General features: G+C 48.2%; 1 protein-coding gene across 1 annotated transcript in view; it reads right to left on the reverse strand.

Moving 5' to 3' along the window:
• Positions 1 to 26,561, reverse strand: part of PPP2R2D (protein phosphatase 2 regulatory subunit Bdelta) — a 43,453-nt gene extending 16,892 nt beyond the window's left edge. The window contains exons 1-3 of the mRNA XM_044297506.1: positions 26,121 to 26,561; positions 25,923 to 25,997; positions 5,468 to 5,565 (exon numbers count right to left, since the gene is read on the reverse strand). Coding sequence (XP_044153441.1) covers positions 5,468 to 5,565; positions 25,923 to 25,997; positions 26,121 to 26,127 — 180 coding nt within the window. The 5' untranslated portion in view covers positions 26,128 to 26,561. The remainder of the gene's footprint in view (positions 1 to 5,467; positions 5,566 to 25,922; positions 25,998 to 26,120) is intronic.
• Between the last annotated feature and the right edge of the window lie 299 nt (positions 26,562 to 26,860).

Consider the following 26,860-nt stretch of genomic DNA (forward strand, 5'->3'; position numbering starts at 1 on the left):
GGTTTTAAAATCTCAAAACCTGAGCAAAACGGATACGTCTTGACTACAGATCAGTATGCATCTGTTCCGATAGGATGCGGATGTGTGATATCTAAAACAGAACAAACAGGATCGGTCACGAAATACACCGACAGTCAATGGATGACAGATTATTTTTTAGGGTCCTAAAAAACCGGATCCATGACGACTTACACTGTTTTTAGTGACAGATCCAGTTTGTTCTGTTTTGATGACCAGACAAAAGCGCAGCTTGCAGTAAAACGGACTGCTGACATAACATAAGACATCCTGAACGGATCACTTTCACAAAACAGTTTTGGCACGGTTTAGAGATCCTCTGCCAGATCTCAAAACGGGAATGCCTAAACACATATGTGAAAGAAGCTTTAAAGGGAACCTGTCACCTAGAAAATGCATATTAAACCACCAGCAGTACCTTATTGCAGCCGGTAGCATTATTATAAAAGGTGTCTGTCTTTTCTGTACAATGCGCCAAAAGTCTGAAAAAAATAGGCTATGTAAACAATAGTCTTGAAGTCAGGGGGCAGCGGCTTTCTCGCCTGAAGTCAAGCGTGCCCCTTTATAATCCTGCTACAGGCCGCAATAAGGTACTGCTGGCGGTTTAATAGACATTTTCTAGGTGACTGGTTCCCTTTAGGCACATATGCATTTCCATGGTAAGGGATCATTTTTTAGACGAACGTACGGCTGCTGTGCCCATGTTGCGGGCCACAAATAGCGGTCTGCAATACACGGGCACTGTGGTGCGTACTCACTGACTTAAATGATACCGCAATCAACATGTCCTAACTTTTGCAGTGCTGAGGCGAAAGCCCACAGAAGCACTTCCGAGCCTCCGCACCGCAAAAGAAAGATAGGACATGCCCTTTTGCTGTATCCTGCGGACCACGGATCTATTCAAGTCAATGGGTCTACACCGCAGCACGGAGTTCACATGGCTGGTGCCCCTGTATTGTGGATGCCCATGTTGCAGACCGTGAACAGTGGACTGCGGCCATAGGATTGTGTGAATGAGCCCTAAAAGTCAATGGAATAGTTAGATGCTGCAGCCATACTCCTTTCCACCTGGGAGGTAAAGACAGTGACTACAGGATGAGATTACACATTTATTTCAGATATTGTATGTTGGTACAATAGTCTAGGGCTGCAGCTAACGATTATTTGAATAATCGATTAGTTGCCGATTAATTTCTACGATTAATCGATTAATCAGGAAAAACGACAAAATTACAAAACAAAGGTTTATATGATCTTACTTGAAAAATTATGTTCAAAGGCCATATTAAAACAAATTGTGGACGACACTGTTATGGGGAGGATCTGTGGATGGCACTGTTATGGGGAGGGGGATCTGTGGATGGCACTGTTATGGAGAGGGGGATCTGTGGGTGGCGCCGTTATGGAGAGGGGGATCTGTGGGTGGCGCCGTTATGGAGAGGGGGATCTGTGGGTGGCGCCGTTATGGAGAGGGGGATCTGTGGGTGGCGCCGTTATGGAGAGGGGGGTCTGTGGGTGGCGCCGTTATGGAGAGGGGGGTCTGTGGGTGGCGCCGTTATGGAGAGGGGGGTCTGTGGGTGGCGCCGTTATGGAGAGGGGGGTCTGTGGGTGGCGCCGTTATGGAGAGGGGGGGGTCTGTGGGTGGCACCGTTATGGAGAGGGGGATCTGTGGGTGGCGCCGTTATGGAGAGGGGGATCTGTGGGTGGCGCCGTTATGGAGAGGGGGGTCTGTGGGTGGCGCCGTTATGGAGAGGGGGGTCTGTGGGTGGCGCCGTTATGGAGAGGGGGGGGTCTGTGGGTGGCACCGTTATGGAGAGGGGGATCTGTGGGTGGCGCCGTTATGGAGAGGGGGATCTGTGGGTGGCGCCGTTATGGAGAGGGGGGATCTGTGGGTGGCGCCGTTATGGAGAGGGGGATCTGTGGGTGGCGCCGTTATGGAGAGGGGGATCTGTGGGTGGCGCCGTTATGGAGAGGGGGATCTGTGGGTGGCGCCGTTATGGAGAGGGGGATCTGTGGATGGCAGTGGCACTGTTATGGGGAGGGGGATCTGTGGATGGCACTGTTATGGAGGGTGGGATCTGTGGATGGCGCTGTTATGGAGGGTGGGATCTGTGGGTGGCGCTGTTATGGAGGGTGGGATCTGTGGGTGGCGCTGTTATGGAGGGGGGGATCTGTGGGTGGCGCTGTTATGGAGAGGGGGATCTGTGGGTGGCGCTGTTATGGAGAGGGGGATCTGTGGGTGGCGCCGTTATGGAGAGGGGGATCTGTGGGTGGCGCCGTTATGGAGAGGGGGATCTGTGGGTGGCGCTGTTATGGAGAGGGGGGATCTGTGGGTGGCACTGCTATGGGGAGGGGGATCTGTGCACTGTTATGGAGAGGGGGATATGTGCACTGTTATGGAGAGGGGGATATGTGCACTGTTATGGGCATAACAGTGCACAGATCCCTTTCCCCATAACAGTGCACAGATCCCTTTCCCCATAGCAGTGCCATACACAGACCCCCCTCCCCATAGCAGTGCCATACACAGACCCCCCTCCCCATAGCAGTGCCATAGACAGGTCCTCCCTCTCCCCATAACAGCCCCGGCCCCGCTGCTTAGTCGGACTAATCACTGCATCTTTATTTTACCTTTTACAATGACGCTCCGGTAACAACTAACAGGCAGAGCGGACGGCGGCGTAACGTCACTTACTCACGTGACGCACCTGCTCCGCCCACTTAATGAATGGAGGCGGAGCAGGTGCGTCACATGAGTAAGTGACGTTACGCCGCGTCCGCTCTGCCTGTTAGTTGTTACCGGAGCGTCATTGTAAAAGGTAAAATAAAGATGCAGTGACCGCCCGCCCGCATAGCAACGAATCAGCGATTATTCGATGACTGGATTCGTCGACAACGAATCCAGTTATCGATTATAATCGATTACATCGATTAATCGTTGCAGCCCTACAATAGTCAATTGATTGCAAAGGTGGATATAGTCATGACTAGGTTAATACTGAATTCATATGTATTCACAACCAGTACCATAGTGCATGAATCGGGTCTCAGCATGACTTGTTTGCTGCGACCGGAACACACAGAAATCCAGCAGCATAGGAGGCCCCATTAAAATAAGATAGTCAGCTGGTTCCATGCATGGTTCTTATGCATATGGAAGACAAAGGGGTTGTGCAGTGCTAGTAAATTGATGAGTATAGGTCATCAATATCAGATCAGCGGGGGTACGACTCCCAGCAACCCTGTTGATCAGCTGAAGAAGCGGTGCGATCTCTGCGTCCTCTTCAATGTTTACCTGTACACCTAACTTAAAGGGGTATTCTGGTTATATCAAGTTTTGGATAGTGAAAGTGAATGGAACGAGCAGTTGAATTTACTGTACACTGCACCGCTGCAAATAGGTAGAAGTCATCCAGTTAAACACTGAAGAGGAGGCAACATTAGCGCGACAGCTGCCGATACCCCCGCCAATCTGATATCGATGACCTAACCTAAGGATAGGACATCAGTATATTTGCACTGCACAAGCGCTTTAAGTAGTACCTGTCAGGGCACACAAGAAAATGTATTAGTTAGGGCTCTTTCACACTTGCGTTCTTTTCTTCCGGCATAGAGTTCCGTCGTCGGGGCTCTATGCCGGAAGAATCCTGATCAGTTTTATCCTAATGCATTCTGAATGGAGAGAAATCCGTTCAGGATGCATCAGGATGTCTTCAGTTCCGGACCGGAACATTTTTTGGCCGGAGAAAATACCGCAGCATGCTGCGCTTTTTGCTCCGGCCAAAAATCCTGAACACTTGCCGCAAGGCCGGATCCGGAATTAATGCCCATTGAAAGGCATTGATCCGGATCCGGCCTTAAGCTAAACGTAGTTTCGGCGCATTGCCGGATCCGACGTTTAGCTTTTTCTGGATGGTTACCATGGCTGCCAAGACGCTAAAGTCCTGGCAGCCATGGTAAAGTGTAGTGGGGAGCGGGGGAGCAGTATACTTACCGTCCGTGCGGCTCCCGGGGCGCTTCAGAGTGATGTCAGGGCGCCCCACGCGCATGGATGACGTGATCGCATGGCACGTCATCCATGCGCATGGGGCGCTCTGACGTCATTCTGGAGCGCCCCGGGAGCCGCACGGACGGTAAGTATACTTCTCCCCCCGCTCCCCAGTACTACTATGGCAACCAGGACTTTAATAGCGTCCTGGCTGCCATAGTAACACTGAACGCATTTTGAAGACTGATCCGTCTTCAAATGCTTTCAGTTCACTTGCGTTTTTCCGGATCCGGCGTGTAATTCCGACAAATGGAGTACACGCCGGATCCGGACAACGCAAGTGTGAAAGAGCCCTTGCTTAATGTTCCAAGGTGTCCACGCAAGATAGGGATTTCAATAAATGAAAATATTATGACAAGGATGTAAATATGCAAGGATAGGTAAATCTTAAAGTGGTTGTTTTACTTCAGTTAATGGCATTTATCATGTAGACAAATTTAATACAAGGCACTTACTAATGTATTGTGGTTCTCCATATTGCTTCCTTTGCTGGTTTGATTCATTTTCCATCGCATTATACACTGCTTTGTATCCAGGGGTTATTATGACCGCCCTGCAATCCAGTAGCGGTGGTCGTGCTTGCAAACTACAAGAAAAAGCGCAGGCGTATGCACACTCCAGTGATCCTAGCCACCAGAGAGGTTTTTTCCTGTAGTGTGCAAGCACGACCACTGCTGCTGCATTAGGCTACTTTCACACTAGCGTTCGATCGGATCCATTCTGAACGGATCCGATCATAATAATGCAGACGGAGGCTCCGTTCAGAACGGATCCGTCTGCATTATTTTGGCATATAAAAGCTAAGTGTGAAAATGGCCTCGGACGGATCCGTCCAGACTTTCAATGTAAAGTCAATGGGGGACGGATCCGCTTGAAGATTGAGCCATATTGTGTCATCTTCAAACGGATCCGTCCCCATTGACTTACATTGTAAGTCTGGACGGATCCGCACGGCCAGGCGGACACCCGAACGCTGCAAGCAGCGTTCAGCTGTCCGCCTGTCCGTGCGGAGGCGAGCGGAGCGGAGGCTGAACGCTGCCAGACTGATGCAGTCTGAGCGGATCCGCTCCATTCAGACTGCATCAGGGCTGGACGGAAGCGTTCGGGTCCGCTCGTGAGCCCCTTCAAACGGAGCTCACGAGCGGACAGCCGAACGCTAGTGTGAAAGTAGCCTTACAGGGTGGTCGTAAGAACTGGACACGAGCAGTGTATAATGTGAAGGAAACATGAATCCAGCCTGCAAAGGAGGCAATATGGACAATCACAATACATTAGTAAGTGCCTGGTGTTAACTTTCTCTACATGATAAACGCTATTTGCTGAAGTGAGGCAACCCCTTTAAGGATCGGTCAGGTTAAATAAGACAACAGAACAGGGCATTTTTAGTAAAAGACGACAAACCTCTGGTTCCCTTTGAAATATAACGACTCTTCCGCCTTTGTCTCCTGTTGCTAACAAGTCCCCAGAAAAGTTGAATTCAACAGTAGAAATAATATCAGCTGTAAGAGGAGAGACAGTAAGGCGTTATACAACAGAACTGCACAGTTCGTCAGTAGAATCTGTTAGGACCACGCTTACACTTTCTTCAAGGCTTTCGTTTCTGGCTGATCAGTGTAAGGACGCTTGCACATAGTCAGTGTTTGATCAGCGATTGTGAGCCAAAACCAGGTGCGGGTCAATAACACTGAACAGGTGCAAATCTTTGTTATTTTTTATAATTATTTATTTCATTATCTTCTCACTTTCAAAGGGGCGAGTATCGTATTTTATTACATATATAGGGGGAGACCCAAATCTTTATTTAACTCGGGCAACCCCTTTAATGCCACTGGCTTTAGCAAACAAGAGCGAGGGAAAATTTATGAGGAGGTTAAGGGCTCATGCACACGAACATTTTCTTTCAGTGTCCGTTCCGGGTTCTTTTTGGAGGACCGTATGCGGAACCATTCATTTCAATAGGTCCACACAAAAAAAAAAAAAACATTTATATGGATTTTTGTACTTGCCATAAAATCCTTTTCTCATTGGATGTACTGGGGGACACAGCACCATGGGTATATGCCCAGCTGACACTAGAAAGGGAAAGTGTTGGCTCTACCCTCTGCACAGACACTAAACTAACCAGTTGGTACTAAAGAAGCAGGAGCACCAAAATCCAGAGCGAAAAGTAAAGCAAACATGTCCAAAACCAGAAAGAGGACCAATATCGAAGAGTCCCGGGAAAACAAACAAAACAAGGGTGGGATTTGTGTCCCCCAATGCATCCAAAGAGAAAATGTTTTTACGGCAAGTACAAAAATCTATTTTTCTCGTGAATGGTATTGGGGGACACAGCACTATGGGACGTTCCAAGGCAGTCCCCGAGGGTGGGAAGAAACACCCATGCGAAAACCCAATGCACCGCCACTTTCAGAACTTTGGGACCCAAACTGGCATCAGCAGAGGCCAAAGAATGGATGTGGTAAAACCTGGAGGTGGTGTGAACTGAGGCCCAGGTGGCGGCCTTGCAGACCTGGGAGGTAGAGGCCAGATGCCGGACCGCCCTGGATGCCCCGAACTGCCCTAGTGGAGTAAGTGGTCAACCGGAAAGGGGGATCCTGACTAGAGTTGTTTCGATACCCAAATTTTTATTCGGTTTCGATACCATAAAAAATATTGCGATATTAGATAGCACGCACAAAAAAAAAAATGCAGCGTGCATTCAGCATTTTATGGATCGTCCGGCCCATAATCAAACAAACAGTCCTATCCTATTTTTGGGGGGAAAAGGTGACAAAAAAAAAAAAAGAAAAGTCACGCGGTTTGTTTTTTTCTTTTACAGCGTTCACCGCATAGGAGATTTTTTAAATAGGGGGTGATTTATACTTACGGTAATATTTTGGTGTGTTTTTTTATTTAGTAACCATTTCCCACCTTAGTGGCTACAACCTGGAATCTTTTGATCCCTTGTCCTATTTACTAGGGATCGACCGATATTGATTTTTTAGGGCCGATACCGATAATTTGTGAACTTTCAGGCCGATAATTTATACCGATATTGTGGGAATTTTCATATATGAAAAAAAAAAAATAATTCCCACAAATCTGCTGAAAATTAATGTTTTTTATTGTTAATGTGTATTTTTTTTTGTAAATCTTTTTTTCATTTATATTTAATATTTTGGTGTTTTTATTTTTGTAACTTTTTTTTTTTAACTAACTTTTAGCCCCCTTAGGGACTAGAACCCTTGTCCTATTCACCCTGATAGATCTCTATCAGGATGAATAGGAGCTCACACTGTCCCTGCTGCTGTGTGCTTTGTGCACACAGCAGCATGGAGCTTATCATGGCAGCCAGGGCTTCAATAGCGTCCTGGCTGCCATGGTAACCGATTACACTGCTGGGGCTCCGATCGGAGGAGCAGGGGAGAGGGGATCCTGTGGGGGGGCGCACTGCGGCTGGGGTGCGGGGGCGCACTGCGACTGGGGTGGGGGGGCCCTATGCGCCACCACTGGTTAATACTGGGGGGAGGGGGGGCGCACTGCGCCACCAATGCTTAATACTGGGGGGGCTTGGGGGGGGGGAGGCACACTGCGCCACCAATGTCTAATACTGGGGGGCTTGGGGGGGGCGCACTGCGCCACCAATGAAGCTTAATCTCCAATTTATTCATATACAGGAGGCGGGTGCTGGCTGCAGTATCACATAGCCGGCTCCCGACCTCTATGAGCAGTAGCTGCGATCCGCGGCACCTGAGGAGTTAACTACCGCAGATCGCAGCTACAGCTCATAGAGGCCGGGAGCCGGCTATGTGATTCTGCAGCAGCTCCCGCCTCCTGTATATGAATAAATGTGAGATTAAGCTTCATTGGTGGCGCAGTGGCCATAGCTCCTCCCCTCCTCTTGTCCCCTGTCCTTTCATTGGCAGCAGCAGCACAGGGGGAGGAGACACTGCTCCTTCTCCCCTGTGCTGCTGCTGAGGGAACACGGAGAGCGATGTCAGCAGCGCGATCTGTGTTCCCCATACGCTATCGGAATATCGGCAAAATAAATGCAGATAGCGGTCAAAATCCTGAATATCGGCCGATAATATCGGTAAATCCGATAATCGGTCGATCCCTACTATTTACCCTGAATTGGTAACCAATCGGAGCCCCAGGATTACACTGCTAGGGCTCCGATCAGCACTGTCACCAATGAGAGGAGGTGAGGGGACTCTGGCCACTGCTACCAATGATTTTAATACTGGGTAGGGGGAGGGCACACTGCGCCACCAATGTTTTTAATACTGGGGGGTGGGGTGGGGGGCACTGCACCAATGATAACTAACATTTAATACAAATACAGCAAGCGGTAGAAACACATTGCCGGCACCCGACCACAGACAGGGAGCTGCGATCGGCGGCAGTTAAAGGGAGTCTTTCACCTAATCAGATCAGGTTATAGACTCTTTAACCCTCATTACGATCCTACCTTTCTCTTATGTGTCCCTAGCCCAGATAATGAAAATAACACTTTTTAAACTTATGCAAATTACCTTCTGAAGGTGCCCAGGGGCGGCGTTACTGGGCGATGTGCCCAGAAAAACACACCTCCAGCCGGCGGACGTCACGAGCGGCACCAGAGGATGGCGGGCTGGAAACTGGCCCGCACCTGCGCACTGCTCTGCCCATTATGGGCAGAGGAACATCCTTTCATATTGCGCATGCGCCGGCCGCCTGTCTTTAGTTGGCCGGCGCATGCGCAATATGAAAAGCTGTTCATCTGCCCATAATGGGCAGAGCAGTGCGCAGGTGCGGGCCAGTTCCCAGCCCGCCGTCCTCTGGTGCCGCTCGTGACGTCCGCCGGCTGGAGGTGTGTTTTTCTGGGCACATCGCCCAGTAACGCCGCCCCTGGGCACCTTCAGAAGGTAATTTGCATAAGTTTAAAAAGTGTTATTTTCATTATCTGGGCGAGGGACACATAAGAGAAAGGTAGGATCGTAATGAGGGTTAAAGAGTCTATAACCTGATCTCAGCGGTCTAAAACGCTCAGATTAGGTGAAAGACTCCCTTTAAACCCCTGAGTGTTTAATTGCTGCGGACACAGCGCCCTGTCAGAGGTCGGCAATGTGTTTCTACAGCAGACTGCGTTTGTATTAAATGTTAATCATTGGTGGCGCACACGGACGTCATCCATATTTTTTGCGGATCCGTGTTCATGAGCCCTAAGTGATGGCATTTTACATTAAATAAGTCCATCTGAAATCAATAGGGACACTAACAGAGGTCTGTGTGTGCATTTACATGGCACACTAAGGCTGGGTTCACACCTGAGCGTTTTACAGCGCGTTCCTACGCGCTGTAAAACGCACAACAGGCAAGAACCAATGATTCCCTATGGGAATGGTTCTCACCTGGGCGTTTTACAGCGCGTACGATCGCGCTGTAAAACGCCCGACGCTCAAACAAGTGCTTGAGCTTTTTTTTGGGCGTTTGTCGCGTGTTCCCGCACATAGATATTCGGGAACGCGCGGCAATGTGTGCACGCCTGTCTCTGTATGAGCGATTGTAAACGCCCGTACAATCGCGCATACAGAGCGCTCGTTTCAGAACGCTCAGGTCTGAACCCAGCCTTAGGCCTCTTTCACACAAGCAAGTTTTCCATCCGGATGCGATACGTGTAGCGAACAAACAGCATCTGGACTGAATCCTGACACATTCATTTGGGTCTGTGCACATGAACGTGGTGCATCACTGATCAAAAAAGCTTGTTCTATATTGCGCATGCTTCACACAGTCCTGGTTCCACAAGACATCCATATACAATGCGTTTTTCATCAATGATTGCTGGAAGATGTAGATTATTTGTTTTTCTTCACACTCGTGAAAAACGCACCTGGATGAAAAATAAATAAAAATAAACGGGACTGCAGACAAAACTGATTGAACTTGTGTGTTCAGGGAAAAACTGATGGTTTTGCAGATCCTGACACTATCCGTATCCAATTGTGTCACCAAAAGTCTATCTGCCAGTTAAAACCAGATAGCAGCACATCTCATTTTTATCTAATCTGCTTGTAGATTTTTTTTATTTTACTTACTGAACATGATTATGGGGACGGCCATCTTGCCTGACCTGTACTCACAATATACACAGCATTAAAAACAATTGCTTTATGGCAGCCCCATGGTCCATAGACACAATGGTCAGGAGGGACCTCTATGGGAGAGTTTTCTGGGCATGAATCTGTGCTGAGGTCATTGTACAGGGAAGAATAGATAAGATTTGACAATCACCTATTGTGAATGGTGGATCCTGTCTTATCTATACACAGGGGTGGTATCATTACAGACAGGATTAGAATAATATATAACTCCCATAAAGTTATCTGTACAGATCTAGAAGTAGTGCCAATTAGGCACAGTGGGATCCTTTATTCACCCATGCGACGTTTCGATCCACTTGCCGGGACCATTCTCAAACCTTGAGACTGGTCCCAGCAAGTGGATCGAAACGTTGCATGGGTGAATAAAGAATCCCACTGTTTCGTTCTGGATCCCAGCACCGCCTGTATCCACAAATCTCCTCCTTGCTCACAAAGTCAGATCGCCGCGAGCTTGCGCAGTGCCAAAATAGTATTCCTTCCCTGTGCTGGCATCAGCCTCAGGGAAGGAACTGTGCATCACAAGATTACAGCGATCTGACTTAGTGAGCAAGGAGGAGATTCGTGGATACAGGCGGTGCTGGGATCCAGAACGGTTCGTGCAGCCCCTTGGGCTCCTTAACAGGCTGATTATGAGATCTATATCTATCTATCTATATATTTTAAAACCACACAGATATGGAACAGGTATATTGCGGACATGCTAGCAGCGATCTAGTCGTGCATGTCCGCATCTCTATAGGGTAAAAAGAGGTGACAGAATCCCTTTAAACAAAATCCATAAAATCCTGCAGTTTTCACACTGGCCACCAAGTATGACAGGCGACACTTCTTGGTCTGTAGAGATCACTTTACTGCAGTTATCTGCTTATCTGTCATTCTAATCCTGCCTGTAATATCACCTCTGTGTATAGACGAGACAGGATCCACCAATCACAATAGGCGATATCACAACTTATCTACTCCCTCCTGACCTCTGCACAGGTCACAGAGCATGCTTAGAAAAACCTCCCATAGAAGTCAGTGAGGTCCCCTCCAGGTCATGCAATTTTTTTTATGCTTTGTAAATGCTGTTAAAACCAGCTCAGGCAAGATGGCCGTCCCACAATTATGTTCGGAAAATAGAATAAAACAAAAAATCTGCGCTATGTCGCCATCTGGTTTTAACTGGCAGATAACATTTTTGGCGACACATTTCCTTTCAAGTTCTTAATAAAATTATCCTAATTTTACTCCAATGCACTTTAGATTAAAGGGGCTGTCCTGGTTTAAAGCTGAACCCGGACATACCCCCTTCACCCAGGCAGCCCCTCTGAGATGAGTATCGGAGCATTATATGCTTTTTTTGTTTACAAGCTTAGTCTACTTTCACACTGCCGTTTTGGCTTTCCGTTTGCGAGATCTGTTAAAGGGGTTGTCCAGGTTCAGAGCTGAACCTGGACAGCCCTCCATTTTCACCCAGGCAGCCCCCCTGACATGAGCATCGGAGCAGTTCATGCTCCGATGCTCTCCTTTGCCCTGCGCTAAATTGCACAGGGCAAAGGCATTTTTCTGAGTTCCGGTGACGTACCGGGCTCTCTATGGGGCTGACAGGAACCCCGGTGACGTCACCGGCACTGATGGGCGGGATTTGGCTCTGCCCTAGCCAGTAAAACGGCTAGGGCAGAGCTAAAGCCCGCCCCTCAGAGCCGGTGACGTCACCGAACACACTGCTGGGCGGAAGTTACCGCCCGGCAGTGTGTTATTGAAAACACAAGAGCCTGTGCCCTGCGCGATCTAGCGCAGGGCACTGGAGCGCATCGGAGCATGAGATTCTCCGATGCCAGGCTCAGGAGGGCTGCCGGGGTGAAAATAAGGGTATGTCCGGGTTCAGCTCTGAACCTGGACAACCCCTTTAAGGGCATAGTCTTCTTTCTCGACCTGCAAAAGGACCTTTGGTGACGTCAAAGGTCCTTTTGCAGGTCCTGAAAGAAGAAGAAAAACGACGATGCCGGCATCGCGATCAAGTGGATGAGGAGAGTCATGTTTTTATTATTTTTAACCCTCAATTGACATTTTACACTAGTGTAGAAGTCCGGGTTAGGGTCTGGGTACCAAAACGCATTGCACTCACGCAGAAAAAAACTGAACATCGGAATGCAAATCGCAGACAAAACTGACTGCAATTGTGTACCTACTCGCGTGGGTTTCCCGCAACGCACCCCGAACGCATCCAGCAACGCCCATGTGAAGGGGGCCTTACATTACTAGGCAGATGCTTCTGCCTAGCAGTGCTCCCGGTGACATCACCGGTACTAACAGGCAGACTTTAGCGCTGCCCTAACCTGTAAAAACAGCCTAGGGCAGCACTAAAGCCCGCCGATTACTTCCGGTAACACTGATAGGCGGAGGCTTCTGCCTAAGGCCTCTTGCACAGGAACACCCATGGTCGTGCTGCGGCACGCAAAATGAGGCCCGCAATGCACAAGCACAGTCCGTGGGGCAGCCGCAGCGTATCGCGGACCCCTTCCCTTTAATGGGTCTGCGATCCGGCCATTCCGCAAAAAGATAGAACATGTCCTATCTTTTTGCGGAACAGAAGTACGGGACGAAACCCCACAAAAGCACTCCGTAGTGCTTCCGTAGGGTTCCGTTACGCATCTCCGGATTTGCGGACCTATTGAAGTGAATGGGTCCGCATCAGTGATGCGGAATGCCCACGGAACGGCACCCGTGTATTGCGCGTCCGCAATACAGCAACGGGGCGCAGACTTTCGTGTGCAAGAGGCCCAACAGCGATCCGGTACGTCACCGGATCTGCAGAAAAAGTCCTTTTTGGAGCATGAAATGCACCGATGCTCATCTCAAAAGGGGCTACCTGGGTGAATAAGGGGAAAGGTCTGTTCAGCTCTGAACCAGGACAACCCCTTTAATACTGGGGTATGAAACGCCATTCTTGATACTTAACCAGAACGCCGCCGCCCAGAGGACTCTGAGAAATGACACAGCGGCACAGCTTTAAAACTTGTTTTTGCAGGCTAGTGAAATGGATGCTTTTAGGAGGGGCACGATTATATTAAGGCTACTTTCACACTGGCGATTTGGTTTCAGTTTGAGATCTGTTTTGAGGGATCTATCTCACAAAGCGGTCCAAAACGGATCAGTTTTGCCTGAATGCATTCTGAATGGAAAAGGATCGGCTCAGAATGCATCAGTTTGCCTCCGATCAGTCACCATTCCGCTCTGGAGGCTGCCTGCAGCGTTTTGGTGTCCGCCTGACGATGCAGAGGCAAACGGATCCGTCCTGGCACACAATGTAAGTCAATGGGGATGGATCAGTTTTTACTGACAATAGAAAACGGATCCGTCCCCTATTGACTTTCAATAGTGTTCAAGACGGATCAGTTTTGGCTATGTTACAGATAATACAAACAGATCCGTTCTGAACAGATGCATGCGGTTGTATTATCTGAACGGAAGTGTTTGTGCAGATCCATGACGGATACGCACCAAACGCGAGTTTGAAAGTAGCCCAAGTCACCTTGGAGCAGGGATCAGCAACCTGCGGCACTCGGAAACTACAACTCCCAGAATGCTCTATTCACTTCAATAGGAGTTAGACGAACAGCCGAGCATGTCTGCATGCTGGGAGTTGTAGTTTCACAACAGCTGGAGTGCCAATAGTTGCTGATTCCTGCCTTGGAGTTCACACCGAAAAGCTAGCGACAGGATCTCATTATTAGGCTAATTTCTAATGGGTGATGTTCCCGTCCAGGTGCTGTCCCAAGTTTAGCATGAACAGCAGCACCCTGACTAATCGATGACCCATCCAAATGAATGAGCAACTTCTCTTGGCCAATTTCTGTATAGACCATCAGTCCATGTCGAGAATAAGTGCAGCATGTTCTCTAGTCGTCCATTTATCCTGCAAGACTCATTCATTCACAGGAATTAGACTCCGTCCATGTGCACCATGTCCACCATCTGGAAAATGGACGAGTTTGTGACTGGCTGTCTGATAGGGGCCTTACACAGCAAGGAATTATCCTATAAACCAAAGCTGGACCAAAAAGAAACCTCACATGGTCGGTCTGAAAATTTCAGCGCAAGCAGTAGTCCTACAAAGCCAAAATGAAGAATTATATACAGCACTGCAACCCATACGCAAGACCGCGTCACGTTCTAAATGGGACAACCCATTCCTCCACTGCATTGTCCACGGTGGTCGAGGCTGCAGGTCATGGTCCACTCCAGATCCATCCACAATGTCATGCTAAAAGCGTATGATCAGGAGAACAATTATGAAACATGTACCAACAACACAAAGAAACACACCCCAAATGGTGCCGGATAATAACACTCCAGAAATGCTGACCCAGCCAAGTAGTAGAAATAGAGGCGTATTTAATTATATAGATTTAAGGGCTATGGAATGAAAGGCTGGTTTCACCCGAAAGCAGAAGTCACACAATTGTGAGATTAGAGACCTGGATATTTTTTATCATTTCAATCAAAGAACTCAAAGGGAGATCTTAGAAAGACCATGTGCTGAGAACTGAAAGATGCGTAGATATAAGGTGGCTCTCCGGCTGTAGGGAAAGGGCGACTCACCCAGTCACTAAAAATAATTGAAATTGTAAAAAGAAGTTGTCCCTCCACCTCTGGTATCACTACAGAGAATAACTTATTCTGTAGATTATTTACATATGAAGATAAAACCACAGATTAGGCTACTTTCACACTGGCGTTTTGGCTTTCCATTTTGGAGATCCGTTCAGGGCTCTCACAAGCGGTCCAAAACGGATCAGTTTGCATTCTAAATGAAAAAAAGGATCCGCTCAGAAAGCATCAGTTTGCCTCCGTTCCGTCTCCATTTCGCTTTGGAGACTGACACCAAAACGCTGCCTGCACCGTTTTGGTGTCCGTCTGATGAAACTGAGCCAAATGGATCCGTCCTGGCACACAATGTAAGTCAATGGGGACGGATCGTTTTCTATGACACAATCTGGCACAATAGAAAACAGATCCGTCCCCTATTGACGTTCAAGACGATCCGTTTTGGCCATGTTAAAGATAATACAAACGGATCCGCTCTGAACAGATCCGCACCAAACGCGAGTGTGAAAGTAGTCTAAGATAAAACACAATGCACAAACAAACAAGAATACAAAGCTAAAAACCAAAAATAGTTAAAAGCTGAATATCTTACAGCGGAGATTCCAAGCTCGAGGTGTTAACCATTGCTTCGTGGAAAATACCAAATTGTTTAGTATATATCGCACTAAATATTGAGAGTTCAGCCGTAATAGACAATGGTGATTTACCCCTTCAGCTTTATCTCAATTGATATATTCTGCCAATATATATTGGATCTCGAAAATCTTCACAGTTATGCAATCATAGGTGGCATGTACTATATATAATTACTGATGATCCACTTCCCAGTGCCGCCTCTTGTATGATTATATATATTGTTTTATGTTCAGTATTTCTACAGATATATTGTAACACACTCCTCAGGCGTCTAGTATACAGTGTTAGTCATTCCCAGTCAGACGTCTTCAAGTAATGTAGTTACTTATCCGGATAAATACACAGACTTGTGTATACTTAATTCCTTCTATTCAGATCTCACATGTTATGTCCGAATCAGAATATATAGCGCCTCTCATAGCCGTCCATGCAGAGATTCAAATGTCCCTGGTGTGCCTCCAACAATAAGCGCACGGGTTCAGATATTATGGTTCTTACTTAGTTTGCAGACGAGGGATCGGGGTCTAGTGCCTGCCGTGGCGTCCCACGTGGTCTCGGGCACAGAGTTCTTGCCTCCGAATATCCCCTCCTATCTGTGAGCCCGTATGTATTGTATTTCTCGTGCACTGGAGAAAGACGCAGTCGGCGTGCCATGTGGTTAATGGCTGCGGGTCAGCCGGCCTCTCTGCTTTAGGACTCTTTCACACAACCTATTTTTTTTCCTTACGTTTACGGGTAGTTTTTTCTGTTCCGTATACGGAACCATTCATTTCAACGGTTCCACAAAAAAAACTGAATGTGTTCCGTATTTCCATTTTTCCGTTCCGTTAAAAGATACATAGAACATGCCCTATTATTGCCCGCAAATCCCGTTCCGTTGCTCCATTCAAGTCAAAGGGGCTGCAAAAAAACGGAACACACATGGAAATGCATCCGTATCCGATCCGTATTTGCGGAACCATCTATTGAAAATGTTATGCGCAGCCCAATTTATTTCTATGTAAAAACTGTATATGCCATACAAAAAAAACTGAACCAAAACAAAACAAAAAAAGGATCCGGCAAAAATAGCCCACAAAACACTGAAAAAGCCATACGGTCGTATGAAAGAGGCCTTAGACTAGAGTGACCCTGGAGCGCTCCATATACAGTGAATACCCCTATGCACTGATGTACTCTAATAACTAAAACTATATGGAGCGCTCCGGGATCACTCTAGTCTAAAGCAGAGAGGCCGGCTGACCCGCAGCCATTAAACACGTGACACGCCGACTGCGTCCTTCTACAGCGCATAAGAAATACAATACATACGGACTCACAGATAGGAGGGGATATGCGGAGGCAAGAACGCTCTGTGCCCGAGACCACGTGGGACGCCACGGCAGGCACTAGACCCGTGCGCTTATTGTTGGAGACACACCAGGGACATTGGAATCTCTGCATGGACTGCTATATATTCTGATACGGACATAATAATATAACAATAATATGTGAGATCTGAATAGAAGAAATTAAGTATACATTTGTGACAATAAGTCTGTGCATTTATGAATAAGTTATTTTCTATAGTGATACTAGAGGTGAAGGGTCAAGCTCTTTTTACAATTTCAATGTGCTGATAACGTCTTTAATTACTATACCCCTGACCAAATTGGGGTCTTGTTCACATGTTGCAAATGTTCCACTGCAGAAAAGCTTCAGCACGTTAAGATTTTGCTGCAAACTAATTCACGTATAATATAGACCAGTTCCATCCATCTGAATGGGGTTGTTTCTGCAGGAAAAACATGGGTCATGATTTACCATAGACTAATGGCATACGCTGGTCTATGATAACCCCACACCTAATTTAGGACGAGACATACACCTTCTTATAAATTAGGCGCAGTCTTTGGCACTCTGTGCACCTGAAAAGAAAGTAATAGGGGCAGAGTTCCGGCGGCAGCGCACAGCAGGAGGCAGCCGGACAAACTACGACATGCAGTACTTTTAGTCCGGCTGTCTCTTGCTATGCTGCCGCCAGAACCCCGCCCCTATTATAGTCAATGGGGAGAGAGCGGCAGTCCGGAGGCACACGTGAACTAGCGGCAGGATGGATCTGACAGGCTGTTCACCTCAATGGAGCTTGTACAAATCCATGTGCATGCTACTGAAACAACAGATTTTCACTTTGACAATGGGGTCTAATTGTAGTGCGGACCTGCTGCGCACACACAAAGTCAGCCATGGAAATATACGTATCATAGGAAATAGGCCGATTTCTACTGAATCTTGACTTTCCCCCAATACTAATAAAAAATAAAAATAAAGACACAAACAGGCATGTCCGTCGCCTCTGAAAAAGCGCATTGTGGTTTTGCAAAGACAAGACCTGTAGGTTCAATACGACGCACAGAACTAGCACCTTTAATGACTGGCTGAAATCAAGAGGGTACACGCCCTGCTCTCAACATCAGATGGCAGGAATAAACCGCGAGGAGCTCTCCATCCTAACGCCATAAACAAAGGGAATGTGCAGAAAGGAAATAAATTAGCTTTCTGAATATTTCATATTCCAGATGTCCCGGTCTGCAAAACAGTATAACTACACCAAAATGGCGATGCAGACTCTGCTCAGGCTGTTAGGGATCTAAGCCATGTCTGCAGCTAGGACAAAAACCACATCTAAGCCGCGTATGTGCAATCTGCTGCTGGAACATCACGTACATCACGGGCATTTTATATACGGTTTAGATGGTTGCTTTCAGTGGCACTAACGTAAACGGATCCCAATTTTACCGTCAACCCATTAAAGGGGTTCTCCACCTTTATTAGGTGAAGGCCTGTTAGGACAGACCATCACTAGCAGATTGGCGGAGGTCCGACAACCTGAACCCCTGCCAATCAGCTGTTCGGCAATACTTCTGGCGCTGGAAGCAGATGGCTCCGTCAGCTATGTAGCGGACTGAGCTCATCAGTGCAGCGCTGCTCCAACTAAAGGGCCCTTTAAGCCTCATGCACACGTCCGTGGAACACGGACCATGAGATACCGGCCTGGATTCCTGCTGAGTGCAGGAGCGCACAGAGTCATCGGATGCTATGACGCTGTGCGCTTCGTGACGCCGCTGATGTACAATAACACACTTGTATGATCTATACGACTATTACTGTACACCAGCGGCGTGCCGGCGTCACGAAGCGCACAGCGTCATAGCATCCAATGACGCCGTGCGCTCCTGCACTCAGCAGGAATCCAGGCCGGTATCTCATGGTCCATGTTCGATGGACGTGTGCATGAGGCTTTACACAGGCCAACAATTGAACAGATCGCTAACGAGCGATTTGGCAGTGAAATTGCACAGCCGATTACCCGATGAACCAGCGTTTTGCTATTTCATCGGGTAATTATCTCTTGTGCAGCACAACAGATCGTTTCTCAGTGGCAGATCCTGCTGTGTAAACACAATCTGCTGCCGGGACACAACGAGACAGTATGGGGAAGAGCGATGGCATTAGTGACCGCTCCTCCTTATACTCTGGATGAGATCGATGCATGGTCTCCTCCGCCAGCGATCAGCAGATTGTCGGGAATGTAGGGTTGTAGCGGGTATCGAATTATCGATACCCAATCAATTCTTGTGTACCGGTATCTATTTGATACTGGGATTTTACATTTACCGGAAGCAGTGGGGCAGCCTAGCATCAGAGAACATGGCGCATGCTGCTCTCACCGCGCCATGTTCTTCTCAGCAGCACAGGGTAACAGGAGTCTCTCCCTCCCCCCTGTGCTGCTGCCAATAAGAAGAGAGAGGGGAGGTGCTGAGGCCACCGCACCACCAATGATAACTCACCCATTAATACAAATATAGGCGGCACCCGACCTCTATGACAGGGCGCTGCGATCCGGGGTTAACTTCTGCGGATCGCAGCGCCCTGTCACAGAGGTCGGGTGCAGGCTTTGTGATTCTGCCGCTGGCACCCGCCTCCTGCATTTGTATTAAAAGGTTACTTATCTTCATTGGTGGTGCAGTGCGCCCCCCCTTTCCCCAGCAAATTTCGTTGCATAAGCTTAGTACAGTAAAGGGGTTTCCAGAGACTTTTATACCTATCCTGTGGCTAGATCATCAGTATCTCATTGGTGGGGGTGCGACACCCGGGACCCCCGTCGATCAGCTGTCTGAGAAGGCAGCAGGGCTCACAGTAGCGCTGCCTCTTCTCTGCTTACCAAGCACGCCCTGGACTACTGGTCAGACTGGGATCACATGACAGGGTTCAAAATGTAGGAATGCAACTGGGCTGGGACGAAACCAATTACACCAGGATCCTGATCAGTCAGAAAAACGCACTGGAATGCCGGATCCGTCTTTCAGGTGTCATGCCTTTTTTTCAGTCTGCGCATGCCGGATCCAGCACTAATACATTCCTATGGAAATAAAATGCGGGATCTGGCATTAAAGTTTTTTTTGGCCGGAGATAAAACCATAGCATGCTGTGGTTTTATCTTTTGCCTGATCAGTCAAAAAGACTGAACTGATGCATCCTGAACGGAATACTCTCCATTCAGAATGCATTAGGATAAAACGGAACAGTTATTTTCCGGTATTGAGCCCCTAGGACGTAACTTATTGCCGAAAAAGAAAAACTCAAGTGTGAAAGTACCCTTACACAGCACCGACCCTACTATGTAGACGGCATGCAGGTAAACACTGCAGTGGATACAGCACAAGCTCCACGGCCCTTAAAATAGCCGATAGGCAAGGGTGCCAGGAGTTGGAGCCCCACAGATCTGATATTGATGAATAATCCTAGGGATAGGTAATCTACATCACGAAATCTGAATAAACCCTTTAATTATCTCATACAACCCCTCTAAAGGGATCCTGCTAGTATTTCATTCTGCTTATGGTTTAAAATGAGGAGCATCTACTGGGCGCCTTCCCTCCGACTCCTCCTGGTGCGACTCTTGACTGACGAGGTCTCCCCCGAAGGGCTCATGCACACAACCGTGTGTATTTTGCAGTCCACAAAAAATACAGATGACATCCGTATTGCTTCCTTTTTTTTTTTTTTTGCAGATCCATTGTAACAATGCTTATGTTCATCAATAGGACATGTTCTATCTTTTTTGAGGAATGGCCATGTGGACATACAGAAACTGAATGCACATGGAGTCATTTCTGCTTTTTCTGAAGACCCACTGAACAGAATGGTTCCGCATAAGAGGCCCAAAAAAAAAACCAAATATGCTTGTGTGCATGAGCCCTAAATACAAAAGCGAATCTTACAGACTTGATCAGCAGGACATCTGTCATTGCACAACACAGACGCATTTTATTTTACTATTAATTTAAACGATTTTCTAAAGGATAATTGTTGAAATCACAATCAGTACTCTTGCGCCCCGTGGCTGTGCTGTGGCCCGCAATCCACGAACACCCATCGTGGGGCAGCCGCAACGGATCCATTCACTTTAATGGGTCCGCGATCTGCCCGTTCCGCAAAAAGATAGAACATGTTCTATCTTTATGCGGAACAGAAGTACAGGACGAAACCCCCGCGGAAGCACTCCGTAGTGCTTCCGTTCCGCATCTCCGGAACTATTCAAGTGAATGGGACCGCATCCGTGAAGCGGAATGCCCACAGAGCAGGGCCCGTGTATTGCGGATCAACAAATGCGGTACCCAATACGGCCACGGAGCGCACACGTTTGTGTGAAAGAGGCCTCAAACTTTGATTGCGATCTTCCCTGTGATCAACAACCCTACCTTGCATGGCAAAAGTCAAACGATGCGCGTCCCCTCAAACCCAATAATCATGGCTAGACGTGTTCATATCTATCAAATGATTGACCCATCAATGGCGCAGTCATCGGTGTCAGATATCAATCACAATGGTCTGTCTAGGAATGAACCAAATACTGTATTCGTGCTTCTCCTCCGATACTCTCATCTGATCCAACATGGAGGACAGAGAGCCACAATGGACAACTGTACAAAGTTGGAGAGTTTTGCGCATGGGTCATACTATTAGACTAGTACCCATTCACAATACTCGCTGGGCATGGCATGGGTACCTTTACTGTACAGTTTAGCATGCAACTGCCTCACTATCCAAGCCTGGTATCAGATTGGGCAGTAGGACATCAGTGGAGATAGGGCTCGTGCAAAAACAAACTTCCTGCTTCGTGTTTTTTTTTGCGTCCCATATGCAGATCCATTCACTTCATTAAGTCCACATAAAAAACAGAAATTACTCCATGTGAATCCAATGTCCATACATTTGCATGGCTTTTCCGCAAACAAAATAGAACATGCCCTATTATGGACAAGGATAGGACTGTGCGATTAAGGCCCAGATGTTCCATTCCTCAAAATGCGGAATGCACACGTTAGGTATCTATATTTTGCGGATCCACAATTTTCAGACCGCAAAGCATGAGTCCTTAGGGAACGGCCCCACAGTGTGCCGGCTGAATGAACAGGGATGCATGAGACTTAGAATTTACAAATGGCGACAAGACCTGCCGCCGCAGCTCTGCAGTTGAATACAGCGGCGGGGCACCGGAGATGATAGTTCTCTGCCCCGCCACCGATCTTCTTAGCAGCGCAGTGGAGAAGGAGTCTCTCCCTCCCCCTGTGCTACTGCCACCACCAATAAGAGGGACAGGAGGGGCTGTGGCCACTGTGCCACCAATGAAGATAACTGACCTGTTAATACAAATACAGGGGCACCTGAGGGGTTAACTGCAGCGGATCGCAGCTCCCTGTCATAGAGGTCGGGTGCTGGCTATTTGATTCTGGTACCCGCCTCCTGTATTGTATTAAACGGTCAGTTATCTTCATTGGTGGCGCAGTGCGGCCCCCCCAACACCCCAGTAAAATAAACATTGGTGGCGCAGTGCTGCCCCCCCCCCTAAGGGGGCTAATAGTAAGTATAAGTGTGTGTGTATGCCCCCCTTTCCCAATTTTACATATAAAAAATAAATAAAATAAAAACATATTACATAGCGCTATGTCTGAAAAGTCCAAACTAATAAAATTATTTAAAAATATCTCCTACGCGGTGAGCGCCGTAACAGAAATAAATAAAAACCATGCAATTCTCAATTTTTTTTGTCACCCCAAAAAATAGGATAGGACTATTATGGGCCGAACGTTTCATAAAATGCGGAATGCACGTGGCTTTTTTCTCTCGCAGTATTGAGTATCGCAATACCTTTTTATGGTGTCGAAAGCGAATGAAAATTTGGGTATCAAAACAACCCTACGCCGATCTGATCAGTGTAGCGTTGTCACGATACAAAAATTTTGATTCGGTTTCGATTTGTCGACAAAAAAAATTAATTTGGCTCCTAAATTTTTCAGTTCAGGAGCCAATGGCTACTAGGTATTTTTCTTTTGGTCTGGAGCACTGATTAAGCCAAGCCACGTCCACCCAAAGCAACCAACGGCCACAAAGTTTATTGCAAACCCACACTGCCATCGGTTGACGCAGGTGGTCATGCCCTTACACTTTCATAGTGTTTCCCCACCTGGTAGACGCATGACATATAGGATAAGGGGGAAGAGTTATCAGAACTGGCCTAGTTGTCCACAGCAACCAATCAGATTTCACCTTGCATTTTTCAAAGCTCCATTAAAATAAAAGGATTAGTCTAATTGGTTGCTATGGGCAACTAAGCCAATTTTGCTTTGCGCCAGTCTTGATAAATCTCTGTAACCCTGTACCCCTACGTAATTTACATTACAGCACGCAACAAGAGAAGATACACCGCTGGATACAATTCTCCCAGAAGACCGGGATATGCTCTGAATACGTTCTTCAGCGTTTGCCGGGCAGCAGCTTCCCTTGTAAGCTCAATGCCAGCCGGCTGCATCCCTGCAAACAAGCTCAGCGGTGGTCAGCCTTGGAGCGGGCAGAAACACCACCCAGGAAAGCTGCCCCCTATCGAGAGCGATGCTTCTCTGCATACAGTGGTTAGAGAGCCCCCGTCACCTCTCCATGTCTGTTGTAGTCACTAGCTGAACTCTCCATGTAATAATTCTGGGGCGTCTATTCTTATGGCTCCATGTTGTGCTGAAAACACGTTCGTGTACATGAGCCCTCAGATAACGGCGGGGTATGCTACAAAATTAAGGGGAGTCACCAGCGACCTCCCTATCCAACTGCTTGCGTACACTGTGGTTGACCTGATTAAAAGTCTGTTTTTTTTCTGTGTCTGTTTTTTTTTTTTTACGGACCGTATGTGGAACCATTAATTTCAATGGGTCAGCAAAATACAAAAAGTTACTCCGTGTGCATTCCGTTTCCGTATTTCCGTTCTGACAAAAAAAAAAGAACATGTCCTGTTATTGTCCCCATTACAGACAAGGATAGGACTGATTCATTAGGGGCCGGCTGTTCCGTTCTGCAAAATGCGGAATGCACACGGACGCCATCCGTATTTTTAGCGGATCAGTTTTTTGCTGACCGCAAAATACGGTGGTGCGCATGAGCCCTAGCGCTTTCATGATGAGACAGGATCCCAGACTCCCTGTGGCCGCAGAGTACAGTACTTTCCCCCTGTGTGAATACAACCTAAGGCTCCATTCACACGTCCGCAATTCCGTTCCGCATTTTGCGGAACGGAATTGCGGACCCATTTATTTCTATGGGGCCACACAATGTGCTGTCCGGATCCGGAAATGCGACCCGCACTTCCGTTCCCGAAAAAAAATAAAAAAAATAGAACATGTCCTATTCCTGCCCGCAATTGCAGACAAGATTAGACATTTTCTATTATAGTGCCGGCGATGTACGGACCGCAAAATGTGGAACGCACATTGCTGGTGTCCGTGTTTTGCGGATCCATGGATTCGCGAAACACATATGGATGTGTGAATGGACCCTCAGGCTACTTTTACACTGGCGTTTTGGCTTTCTGTTTGAGAGATCCGTCCGGGCTCTCACAAGCGGTCCAAAACGGATCAGTTTTGCCCTAATGCATTTTGAATGGAAAAGGATCCGTTGAGAAAGCATCAGTTTGCCTCCGTTCCGTCTCCATTCCGCTCTGGAGGCTGCTTGCAGCGTTTTGGTGTCCGTCTGACGAAACTGACCCAAATGGTCCTGGCACACAATGTAAGTCAATGGGGACAGATCCGTTTTCTATGACACAATAGAAAACGGATCCGTCCTCCATTGACTTTCAATGCTGTTCAAGCATTGGCTATGTTAAAGATAATACAAACGGATCCGTCCTGAACGGATGTATTATCTGAACGGATGCGTCCATGACGGATCCGCACCAAACGCGAGTGTAAAAGTAGCCTAAGGAATACGAACACAGGTCCAGGACTCTGAAGATCCTTCTACTGACCAGAGGAGAGTCGCTCATGCTGAGGGGGGCTCGGAGCACCCACCTGTCACACCATCACCCACTGGCTTCACTGTATCCATTATAAGACTTCAGCTGAAACATTGCAACAACGGATTGCGACCCAGCAATAAACTACAGCCCCGTGCACACTACTAAGGCTACTTTCACACTTGCGGCAGGACGGATCTGACAGGCTGTTCACCCTGTCGGATCCGTCCTTCCGCAATTTAGCCGTGCCGCCGCTCCGTCCCCATCGACTATAATTGGGACGGGGGCGGAGCTCCGGCGCAGCGCGGCGGAAGGCCGCCGGACTAAAAGTACTGCATGTCCGACTTTAAGTCCGGCGGCCTCTCACCGCGAACTGCGCCGGAGCTCCGCCCCCATTATAGTCAATGGGGGCGAAATAGCGGAAGGGCGGATCCGACAGGGTGAACAGCCTGTCGGATCCTTCCTGCCGCAAGTGTGAAAGTACCCTTACCTGGATCCATGTCTGATCTGCATTGCTTTTGTAGATCACACGCAGATCCATTCATTTCTATGGGTCCACAAAAAATTTTACAGAACAGGTCCTATTCTTGTCCGTTTTGTGGCCGGACACTGGCCATTCCTCATGCTGGAAAGCAGCCAGATCCCATAGTCCAGGGATGCTCCACCAGCGGCCCTCCAGCATGCCCGGACAGCCTACAGCAGGGCATGGTGGGAGTTGTAGTTTTACAACAGCTGGAGGGCTGCAGGTTGAGCATCCCTGTCATAGTCACTAGGGATACAACAATGGATCCAGTGATCGGGAGATGTCCCCCGTTTGAGAGATCAGGTCACGGCTCTTCTGGCTGTACTAGATCCCTCCGCTGCTGTTGGCCATGGTCCTTTCACAGTCCTTAGGATCAGTTCACACAGAGGTTTTTGAGGCCAAAGCCAGAGATGGATCCAGCAGGATTCCTTCCAAATCCTGGCTTTGGCTGAAAAAATCCACAGGAAAACCTGCCTCAAAAGAAAAGTGCTCAGTGTGAACATACCTCCAGATTCAGAGCGTTTCCTCTATAAATGAATGGCCTCATAGCCCAGACCCCGTGTAGATCTGGGGGCATGGGCACCAGTCAGAGGTCACCCATGCCAGCTGCACCCCCAATAGCGCAGGTGGCTCCCATGGGGGCCCCATACCCACCTTCCGCCACATCCTCGTCTATGGCACCTTTGACTTGAGAGAAACACCACTGGAAATCGTTCCCTCCGCCCACTCCTGCAACACAAGAGACAAGAGCCGGTGAGCAGGCCACTAGGCCGCGGCGTGCCCGCTCCCCGCCACGACCACCCCCCAGGCCCGCGGCCTCCCTGCCTCCTCCCTCCCCTCTATCTTATTTACCTGCCATGGCTTCCCTCTAAGAGCAGGCCTCCCAATCCGGGCGTCGCTGAGAAGGAGGAGGAGAAGGAGGACGGGGAGGGTTCGCCCTTCACACTCTCCCCCTCCTGAGTACGTGTGTGTGCCGGGCAGGGCCGCTCCGGGGCTGCGGCGGCTGTTCCGGTGCCGGTGACTAGGGGAGGAGGAGGCGGGCAGGACTGGACTCGGAAGGGGACGCGGTGCTCAAGAGCCGCTCTCGGCTTCTCCGGGATGAGGTTTCAAAATGGCGCACATTGCTCGTCGACATGATTCGGTGACGTCATTTAACCCTCCTGTCGCCGGGCGCGGCACTGAGTCACCACACAGGAGAAGCGGGCGGAAGCTCCTGACCTGCGCGGCAGCGGGAGGGTTAAAGAGTGGAGGAGAGGACACTATGGGAAATATATGCGGAGTCTATACTGCCGGCCCGCTCACTCTCATGACTTCCCCTAGGTCTCTTCTCTGAGAAGAACCACAAGTCTCAGAGAGCGACACACACACACACACACATATATATATATATATATATATATATATAGTGGACAGAACCAAAATAGTTAGGGGAGGGGGGAGGTGTTATAAGAATTACTGAAGTGGTCCCCTAGCAACCAATGAGATTCCAGCTCTAATTTTTCAGAGGCCATTTGGAAAATGAAAGCAGTAACCTGATTGGTTGCTGTGGGGGAAGCATCCATTTTTGATTTGTCCTAGTTTAGATCCATTAT

The sequence above is a fragment of the Bufo gargarizans genome, chromosome 6 (genome assembly GCF_014858855.1).
Source record: "Bufo gargarizans isolate SCDJY-AF-19 chromosome 6, ASM1485885v1, whole genome shotgun sequence".
NCBI classification, from domain to species: Eukaryota; Metazoa; Chordata; class Amphibia; order Anura; family Bufonidae; genus Bufo; species Bufo gargarizans.